Source organism: Fukomys damarensis, unplaced genomic scaffold, assembly GCF_012274545.1.
Source record: "Fukomys damarensis isolate Sample0158 unplaced genomic scaffold, DMR_v1.0_HiC HiC_scaffold_4, whole genome shotgun sequence".
Classification (NCBI taxonomy): Eukaryota; Metazoa; Chordata; class Mammalia; order Rodentia; family Bathyergidae; genus Fukomys; species Fukomys damarensis.
The window spans coordinates 3,493,889-3,504,809 of NW_022900916.1; the positions used below are offsets into that span (position 1 = coordinate 3,493,889).

Consider the following 10,921-nt stretch of genomic DNA (forward strand, 5'->3'; position numbering starts at 1 on the left):
AAAAAATAATTAATAATAATAAAGAAAAGTTTAGAAAGCACATAAAATTATTTAGAACACAATACATTTAGTTAATGAAATGCAAAACTAAATAATATGTATATAAGAAAATGCCCCCTAAGTTTTATTATCCTGTAAAGCTGAGAGAAATATTTTATTTATTTATTTATTTTGGCACCAGGGATTGAACTCGGGTCCTTGCGCTTGCAAGGCAGGCTACCGAACCGCTGAGCTACATCTCCATCCCTTGAGAGAAATATTTTAATGATAGTTTTGCATACTGTCAACATACATATAGGAAATATAAACCTGAGGAATTTGATGGCTTGCCTGCCATCTCACAGTGCTAGAAGCCAGAGTTCTGTGTGTGTGTGTGTGTGTGTGTGTGTGTGTGTGTTTTGTGTGTGTAAGTGAATCTTAATTCCACATGACACTTTTCTTACCTTTGCAATGAGCAATGGGGTTGAAGTAGTGAATCATGAGGAGTGAGACTGTCAGGCTAAATATACATGGTATTTGACACCAACCCACACTTTCTTAGCTAGCACCCACAGCCGACCTCGTTTTATTTAGTGTTTATTAATGAAAACTTGCAAAAGCAAAAGTCTAAGCACTGAGAATTTTATTCACCCTATGCCTTTTTCCTTGTGTAGATTTCCTTTTATATTATAGAGTACTATTATTTCCTTCTCTTCTTTTCCACATTTCACCCATTTTCAGTTACTTAAACATTGTCTCCAAGGAGTTCTTTGCATTGGAAAAGGTTGGTGAAGTTGCAATAGAATTTTTAGAATTCAGCCAAGTGTCGTAGATTCTAATGATGTTATAAAATATAAATATTTTCTCAATTGATATTTACTTCTTTTAGACTACTTTGCATGTTTAAGCAATTTCATATAGGCTCTTGTGTAGCTGTGTATTTCAGAAAGTTGTTATTGTTGATTTTAGTATTTAATCAAAATTATCTGTATAAGTAACATGATACATATCTGTAGATAATAACTTCCGGAAGATGTTTTCCATTATTTAAACTATTTAAAATGCTGGTGGCTGTTACTTCTCTGTTTTCCAAGGTAAAGTATATGTTTACAATGAAGTGGTAAAATTGCCTCTGAAAAGACTTTTATTCTGCTATTGTCACAAAAACCTTTCAAAATAACTATTTCCATAAATGAGTCATTTTAAGAATCTTATTCATAGAAAATATAAATGTTCATGAGAAAATGAGATTAAAATTTTGGCTACTCCATATACCAATTAGGCGAGTCATTTACAATACCTACACCACTGTTTTCTCATTTCACAATGCATATAGCGCACTTATTTGTGTGTGTGACAATGATTGTTCTGTCAGTTGTAATGTTTTCCTGAAATATATTTTGCTAAAATATAAACTGGAGATAGTAAGAGAAGTGCCTGTATGCACATTGATGTGTAGATATGGCATAGACATATTTTTCAAAGATAAAATATGTATAAAGATTGTTTTCTGGTGAAAAAAAGTAGTAGGACACTGCATATCCTAATGAGAAGAAAGCACGTAAAGGAAGGCTGTAGAAAATAAATGAGATGATGTTTAAGGAACTGGGGTGTCGTATGTACATGGACCAACTGCCCACAATGAATGTAGTAAGTATGTACTACAGAAATACTAATAAACCATTTTAAAGAGTAAAGCGTTACGCAAATCTAAGAAAATAAGACAAATTAAAATTACACTAGTTTGAACACTTTCGTTAAAGAGATAGTGAATGAACTTAGCTGAAGTGCAGTTAAGTTGTCCATGCTCCTTATCAAAGACGATTATATTGGGGTTTTAATGAAGAGAATACATCAAAATAAAAATAAAGGAATGAGTTATTTTCAGTAAGTATTTTAGCCAGATTAGTTCATAAAAAGTCTTACTGTTTAAGAAATCAAGTTAAATATTAGGGGATTCATTTTTATTTTAATATCATTTAAATTCGATTGATTGTCTGCTTTGAAACATAAGGAATCAGTTCTCTTTGGCCTTTTTCTCACTTTCTTCCATTAGCTAATTGGGTGGCAGAGTTTAATCTTCAGAGTTTTCCCCTGTCCCCTTCCTTCTTTGTCTCTCTTTCACTTCTTGCTTTATTCTCTTAAAAGTTCCTTGTTCTCGTAAATATCCATAGTATCTTCAGTGATGGTATATTGTTTAGCTTTGTTTTATTTTTGCTACATCAGCGTACTCTTTCAGAGAACTTATTCATTTCCCAGGGATCTTTTAAGAATTTTTTATATCTGTATTAAAGTAGATATATCAACAGATCAGCACTGACGCACCCAGGGATCTGAGATGCTCTTTGAGCTGTAGATTTTCTTTTCTGTTATTTTGGGAAAACATTTTTATAATTATAAAATTGATGCTATTCTCTATTTCTTATTTGATCAGATTTCTATCTTCTACTTATCTAAATTCTTAACTCCCTGTTCCCCCCCCCAAGCCTTTCATTCCTCTCTGTAGCAGGCATTTCTTTGACCTAATTCCGTTCCTTGGAGTTTCTAATTCACTAATACTTTAAACTGAGATTATTCTCGCACTTAGCTTTGCAATCTTCGTTTGTTTCATTTGCTTCACCCAGTGTCTCACCCCTCCATCGGTCACCTGTATCCCTCCATCCCTTCTTGCTCTCCTTCTTCCTATTCTGAAGTTCTGAGTTTGTGCCACATTGCAAAATAGATGTCTACTCTGGAGTAAGGTTTCTACGCTTTTATTAAAATTGACACATATCATGGGATGCCTCGTCCCACTCCTGCACGTGTAAATATGGAGTGATGTTTTCACTAAGCGTTATCAATCTCCTACTACAGTCATCATCTTTTGTGATTAAAACATTCGTGAACTTTCATTCTAGCTTTAATTATTTAAATCAAACCAAAGAAACAGGTTACAGGACCGGAGAAAGGGTGGAAGTCCTTTTCCTGCGCCATTTCCTCCATGACCCTGCGTGCAGGCGCCACCTTTCTGAGTTCGAAACCTCGAGCAGACATGGAGTTGCTGCCCGCCTGGTGGCAAGAGAGGACACAGAGCTGCCCTCCTCCACCCCTGCTTCTGCTTTGAGGGACAAAGTCATCAGCACTGACAAAAGGGCAGACAGGTCCAACCCCAGAGCCCACGATGGGCTCGGCAACCACGGAGAGAGGACACCGTGAATACGAGCTCTGCTTCCCTCGCTGGAAATAGTGACGTGTGAGCTGGAGAAATCTTTGACCAGAGAGACACTCTTCACAAACTTCACGAGCGTCACCCTGCAAAGCTTGTGAACTTCAACTTCCAAGATGGAAATGGCGGGTAACGACTTGAGAAATTTAATTAGCGGGTTTCGAACCACCTTTCTCCCCAAGTGAGAAGGTGGGAAATAACAATTTTCTCATGGTTGCTGCATTGGTGCTCTAGGCCTATAAAGGAGGATATGACCCAGAAAAGTGAATTTCTCACAGAAGAAAGTGCTGGCACGCTCACTGGTGTGATGGACAGTGTGCGGTTCCCTCGCTCCCAAAGCTGAGAGTGACTTCCTGTGAGGGGCCCTTTCCCTCCGTCCCAGCGATGGTGGAGAAAGGAGGGCGTGACTCTGCCTCCCTCCTCTCCCCAAGCTGTGGAGGGAGGACACGCTTAGTCTGCCAACATAGGGGCCTCCTGAGTCTAATCGAAAGTCCTTTGCCAGGGTTCGCTCCAGCAAGCCTGCAAGTGTCTTCATGTTATGCAGACACTCGAAGCTTTGCTTACTTCCTCTGTTCCATCCAGGAGCCCTGGGGATAGGGACTTCTGGCTGTTTGGTTCTGATTCTCCTGAACCTCAATGTGCCCAGTGGAGACTTCCTGCCCCAGGGTTAGCTGGGCTTCTCTTGGGTTTGTCCCTGATCATTTCTCAGTGACAGGGAGGTGGGTGGAGATTCTCAGAGTTTTGTCAATGTGCATGCTTTTTCTGGCAGACCCCCCGGGACAGTCAGGCTGCTGCTAGGCGGTGTCTTGTTGGAATCTTGTCTTTCCATTTCTTGACACCAGTTTTTACATTTTTTGGCAGGAAACTAGAGCTTATCCCTTGCTATCTGTTAACATTTTCCTGAATTCTCACCTTACTTTTTTTTTTACTCCTGACATCTCTAGATGCTGAAGAAGGGAGATTCCAAGATGTGTCAACCCATTTTCTCATTTTTTAGTTTGAAGATTTCTGCACACATCACTGAAAGGATGGGCTGTCATAGTAGTCAAGGGGCCACATGTCACTGATTAAATTCACTCTGAGTTTTTCTGATTTGTTAAATTTTAGCAAAGTTTCAGAATTGTCATTTATTAATTTACCTACTTGCAAAATATTCTCTGTATATTAGTGTGTTATCCTTATTATTGCTTTCCTTGTAACTTCTTTTATACCTCTGTTATTTTTTTCCCAGATTTGGAGCTGGAATTTATATCATTTTTAAGAGTTTTTCACTAGCAACTAGCATTATGTTTGTGCATTTTTGTCACTGTGAGTGAAATTAGAGTTCCAAGCTTGGATTTTCCTCTGGTCATTACTTTAACTCCTGCAGATTCTGAAGTGCAGGTTTTTCATCATCATTATTTTTCAGAGATTTTCTCTATTTTCTCATAGCTTCATTATTTACCCAAGTTGTTTTTGTGTGTGATCAGCTAATTGTTGTAGTATCTCCTTTTTACTGATGTCTTCCTTGTAAGGTATGTGACCATTTCTGTGAATAATCCATATTTTTTGAGGAGGGAAGCATATTCTCCCCAATCAGGGTGTAATTTGCTATATTCTATTTATTTTAGTCCACTCAATCCGGCTTGTCCCACTAATGTGCACTGAAGTCTTTTACTGCTATTCTCTTTATTCATCCTTACATCTTCTACTTCTGGCTTTGTAGCTTTAGCTTTGTATCAGTGGTGCACATGGATTCATAATTACTTTACCTTTTTATGATCTATGGATTTTTTGTAGATGCCTCCTTAGTCTTGTTTGTTGAATTTTGACTGATCTTTATCTGATACTTTATCTGGTAATAAGATTTCACCTCCTATTCTTTTACTGATTCCATATGTGGGACACATGTGCCAATCTCTACAGTTTTCAATGGAACAGTTTGGTTTCATTTCCTAAATACAGCATAAAGTTAGCTTTAGTGAGTCAACCTAAAATGCTAAACAAAATTTGTTTTGCACAGCAAGTATATCAGAAAGTATAAGAAAATAATTGTTGAATGTCTCTTTTATGGACCAGACTGTTTTGTCCTAGATTTTAGGCAATTTTTCAACACATAGTATGTTTATGTGATAATATATTTATCAACTCAGGCAGAGTTAAAAGATCTACTCAGCATTCAGAGTGGACTCATGAACTTTTAAAATAGCAGCAAGAGCTCATTGATTTGGGTTGAAAATCTCATTACCACAAATTTCTACGAAACTACCTGTGTCAAATATCTCATAGGATCAAAGAGCATCCCCAGCCATCAGAAAAGATAAGAACAGACTCCTCTCTGTCCCAGCTTCACATCAGCATGAGACAAATTTGATTCAGTTCTGCTGAAATACAATGCTGTGCTGGATTCACCGGGGAAACAAGCCTGCGAGTCTGTCTGTCCTCTGCCGTGCCAAACACTTAGGAAGCTTCTGCATGTCTCATTGTTCTTCTTTACACGATATGCTTATTTTCATTAAACATTTATATGTATAATATTTTAATTTTAACAGTTAGTGCATATTTTTGTCTATCCAATTTTGCATTTGATTTTGAAATTAGAAATTTTACATTTCTACGGTTGATAGCTGCAATCCATGCATAAGTTCTCAGCAGAACTTCCATTCTTTGAAAGTAAAGAACCCCTGAGATCACAATGTTTGAGAATGATCAACAGCTGTGTTTATAGAGTGTCAATACGTCCCTGTGTTCTAAAGGTAAAAAACGCATTGTTAACATGGGCAGAACGAACAATGTTGGAAAATCGCCGTGGCCTTAATGTCCCAGATGGAATCCTGTTTGTGAACACGCCACTCTCTGACAGAAGGAGGCCCTCCCCGACCATCTGTCCATGTTAAGTCTTTCTTATCCTCCTGCTTTCAGCTCTTCCAGAGCCAGTGCTACCTGGCTACGGTCTCTTGGAACAATGCTCATGTACTTCAGAACTTTTTCTGTCTTTCTAATCATGCATTTATGGAAGGAAATCTTTTTCTTCCCAATGGATAGGAAGCCATGACACCAATGAGCGTGCTGTTTTGGCTCAACTGTGTTCGTTCTCTGTAACAGAGCTCAGCACAGGTAGGATGGAAATACAGTATGTGTTGGTGAACGAGTCCATGGATGACAGAGGAGCAGGTGGACTGATACCGGGATAGGCCTGGAACGAGCCCTCTTCAGCACCAGAAAACTCAAGATAAAACACAGCAAGGGAGTGCTTCGCCTCCAATGTGCAGCACTCATCCTACTTGCCTGGGTGCGGTTTTCTTTGGGCTATTTCTTTTGCAAAGGAAAACCGAAAGATATAAAATTAATAAGCAATGGTATTGGTCATGTTAGTAAGTGTTCTTGAGCAAGTGTGGTGATGAACAATTGTTGGCAAACTGCTTTTTGTGTTTCACCTGACGCTGTTATTTCCTATGAATTGTGCTAGAATTTTATTATTTCTTCCGTATGTCCTTCCTATGGTCTCCTCTGTTACTGCTTTGCCTCAAAATCTTTAGTTTAGTGACACATCCACGTCCCTGTCCTCCACCTCCTTTGCTATGAGCCCATCGTAGTACTGGGCAGACTCTGAGGTCTGTGAAATTCATCCACCCCCATAAGGCTCTCACCAAACACTCGGCTGTGTCTGACCTAACTGGGTGTCCACAGGATGAAGTTTGGAGCTGGATAAAGATCCAGCAAAGGATTGCATGCGCGGATCACTGAAGTAAACACCTAATAAACAAAATCAAATTTCTCAATGTTTTTATTAAATTCTTTCAGTTAAAACTCAGGTAATGGGAGAAATCAAGATTGCATTGAAAAAAGAAATGAAGACGGACGGTGAACAGCTAATAGTTGAAATCCTGCAATGCAGAAATATTACCTACAAATTTAAGTCTCCTGACCATTTACCAGGTATCTAATTTTATGATAAAAATAAATATAAAATACGTAGGAACTTATTAAGGGCAGGTTTTAAACATTATGTGAAAAGTAACATTTCATCTGTGTAGCAGACGTATCAGAAATATATGAGAAAAGAATTAATTTCTATAATATGGACCAAATTGTCTTTTCTTAGTTTTTAGCTAGAGTTTTTCAACACATCAATTAGATTGATATTTTCCTTAAACGACAGGAAACAAGGTTAAATTGCTAAGAAAAGTGGTACACTTTTAATGATTTATGTTGCCTGAAACAAATTACGTGAAATCCCTGTCACTACAAACTGCAGGCAGAAACTGTCAGTGTGGAACTCTAATTGTTGGCATAAAAATTGCAAGATTGGTGGACCTTAATGGGCTGTGGTGTTATTTTCAGATTTGTACGTGAAAATGTATGTGATGAACATCTCGACCCAGAAGAAGGTGATCAAGAAGAAGACGAGAGTGTGCAGACACGACCGAGAGCCTTCCTTTAACGAAACTTTCCGATTCGGCCTCAGCCCCGCGGGGCACTCTCTTCAGGTACCTCGCGGTTACTGTCTGTCTTCTGATGTTCGCTGGGCTTCATCCGCACGTTTGCCACTGAGCTACTGGGTCCCTGCTCCCCAGTCACACACGATTAACCCCAGGCGCGCTGCACAGCGCCCACCTGCTCCCTGCCCTCGCGGCTCGCGGCCCCGCATTGCCCACCCCGCATGCAGGGCTTTGCCTGGCCTCTGCCCCTTCCTGTCGGGCCCTCCCCTTCACTCCGCCACTGGGCTTTGGGACCGGTCGGGGACTCGCCAGAAACTGACCCACTTCATATCAGGTCAACAAACCTCTGATCCTGCTCATGGCGATCTCTGCCCTTCAAATCCCCCTTCTCCTTCTCTCCACCCACTGCCACACTGCAGTGATTTTCCGATGATCGCAGGTGTAATTCACCCCACCTGACTTTCTGATCAGCTCCTCACCTCGTCACGCTGTGAACCCCAGTCTGTCCTGTGCAATAGTTATGCACCTTCTGGTCTCTCCTTCCAGCGGCCACCCTCTGTGGGGCAAGGCCTGGCTGTGCTGCTCTTACCCTCCAGCAGGGGGCAGCACTCTGCACATCGCGTCTTCATAGATGCAGAACACTGGTGAGGAAGAAACGCAGCGTGGAGTGGGGAGAAGGGAAGGCGTGGAGGAGGCCATGTGCTCCTGCACGTGAAGCCTCGCACTGGAGATAAATCCGACCCCTTCCTTACAGCACAGAGACCCTCTGAGGAGATTAGCTGGCGGTGGGGCAGGATAAAAGGGAAAGGAAAACCTTGCTGTGTGTGCTCAGATGGGCCAGGGTGGGGTTAGCACAAGGGGAGCTGTGCGGGGGAAGAGCTGAAGCTTCTCAGAAATCCATTTGAGAAGAAGACAGTCATAACGAGGAGTCCTTGAAATCTCAAAACCCAAAGCAGAAGAGACGTCATAACCAGAAATACATTTTTAACGTTGGAAGAAAATAAAGAGTTAGAGAGGGAAACAAACAAAATGAATTACCTGAATGAGATCCTGAAGAGGAACCGAGAAGTGGGGGAGAAACGGAAAATTATCAAGGGTTAGTGGCTTGACCTAAGACTCTCTGCAATTCTTTCAACTACTCACTCTCTACCCTCAGGTCTGGAGAGTAACGTTATTTCCATAAAGGAAAGAGGGAATCACGTTGTAAGGGCACATTGTCGTTAAAATCAGTAAATATTCAACAGAATTGATGACTTGAGAAGTCCTATTTATTTACCGAGCATTCAAGTGATTTTTCTATTAGATTCAGTATTTGACCAGTTCATTTTGATAAACTAGTAAAAATGTGTCTGGCAAAGTTATTTTGTGAAATTTTCCATCAGTTTCAGCATATGTCTAATTAGGATTAGCTGCTCATCCACTTCTTATCCAGAATTATCATACCCTTCAGGATGTGTCTTTTCCTTTGGGAATAATTTTAAACTGTTGATGTGAATTAATTCCTATTTTGCAAATCTTTTGAGAACATCTTGGTTATTAGTTCTCTTACCAAAATACATATATACACCTGCCACTTTTCATCTCTCCTCCTCTTATCTGTGCTGTTTCTTTCATGACTCAGGGTCTGTCAAGCAGTTGAAAAATAGACATATGCATGTATATATGTGTATTCATATATACATAGAGAGAGAGATAGATACATATATAGATATATATAGATATATAATTTGGGTTGGTTTTTATTTTTTTCTAGATTTTGCTTTTCTCCAATGGAGGGAAATTTATGAAAAAGACCTTGATCGGTGAAGCCTGTATCTGGCTTGACAAAGTGGATCTCAGAAAAAGAATTGTCAACTGGCACAAACTCCTGGCCAGTCCCGCTCAGACGCATTAAGAGCTGTGTACGCTCAGCGGGGCGTGGATGACTCCGCCGGGTGCCGGATGGGTTGGAGGCCTTTGTACTGCACTGCCCGGGGCCAGCACGAGAGGGGATCCGTGGGCAGCAAAACCCACGACCGCCTCGTAAATTTATCGCTGTGGGTAGCGGAGAGAGACACAAAGGAAAAGTTCACGGGTTGAAAACAAAGCAACGAAATAGAGCTCTGGAGACCTTGGGCTTTCTTGGCAGTGAAAGGAAGCTGGGAGGGGAGTTTCGATGACTTAGGGCAAAGGAGCCTTTTCAAGCAGAGCGGAAGGGCAGTGGTAGGCAGGGCCTCAGAGAAGTCACTTTCGTGCAAAGAAAGCTTCATCAAAAGATCTGATGTAACAAATCTCGGTTCTCAAGAGCTGAAAACTTCCTCATCTTGTGTTCCTGGACAAGTTACACTCTGAGCTCTGGCACAGAATGCGTCTGCTATGTGGGCCCAGGACCGGCGGAAGACGACTGTGTCTGCAGGCCGAGAGTCACGGCTGGCGGGCCAGCTGGGGCAGGTTTGCTCTGCACCCAAATGTTACAGGGTGCACAACCCCAGCTGTGAAATCCACGCGGTAAAAGCACATTTGTTTCAGTATAGTTTTTAATAGTGTAGAATAAAGCTGATACTAGGTAAAAATGAAATTATTTATCTAGAAATAAAACCAAGTCTGGCTCATGATGACGGTTGACCCACATAGTATTTGAAGTTTGGTTGAAAATGTCAAAGTCCCTGTAACTTAGCACCGAGCTGAGGCATTTTCAGTGTACACACCACAGGACCTGGATTAAGTCGGTACGTTCTAGGGAGCACGGTCACTTGTTCTTTGTGGAATCGCAAATACATGTGATGAGCTGCACATTTCTTTTCTCTTGAGTAATGTATCGTCAGAGAGGAAGAAGCCTTTCTCTGGCAAACAGGTCATATTAATCTTATGACAGTGATTAACTAAATTGGTGTCATTTTCTGCTTTTCCGTGATGTTTTCACCCTGCCCTCATGAACTGATTGTATAATGGACACCAGACTCACGTTCTCTCTGGTACTCTGTTCCCTTTCCTAAGTACATTATCACACTGACCAAGTTCATCTCTGTTGGGAGAATATGTCCAACGCCAACATTTGAGATTAAAATATACTTTAAACTATTTTAATAATATACAAAGAAACAACCAATGTCTATGTCATTAAGATGAAGGATCCTCTCTCCCACCAGCCAACAGCAGTAGAGGAAGTAACGTGGAATTGTGGAAACCACAGTTGGTGGGAGTTAAAACCCTGGCTTCTGGTGTTGATTCTGCTACTGACATTGCAAATGTTACTTTACCTCCCTTCCCTCCAATTTTCTTTTTTGGTATCGGGAATTGAACTCAGGTCCTTGACCTTGCGAGGCTGACTGCTGCA

At 40.7% G+C, this 10,921-nt stretch overlaps 1 protein-coding gene across 1 annotated transcript in view; it reads left to right on the plus strand.

Annotated features, from left to right (window-relative positions):
* Nucleotides 1–10,921, plus strand: part of Pclo (piccolo presynaptic cytomatrix protein) — a 324,402-nt gene extending 313,481 nt beyond the window's left edge. The window contains exons 28-30 of the mRNA XM_033758844.1: nt 6,968–7,102; nt 7,508–7,653; nt 9,359–10,921. Of these exons, the coding sequence (XP_033614735.1) occupies nt 6,968–7,102; nt 7,508–7,653; nt 9,359–9,499 (422 nt within the window). The 3' untranslated portion in view covers nt 9,500–10,921. The remainder of the gene's footprint in view (nt 1–6,967; nt 7,103–7,507; nt 7,654–9,358) is intronic.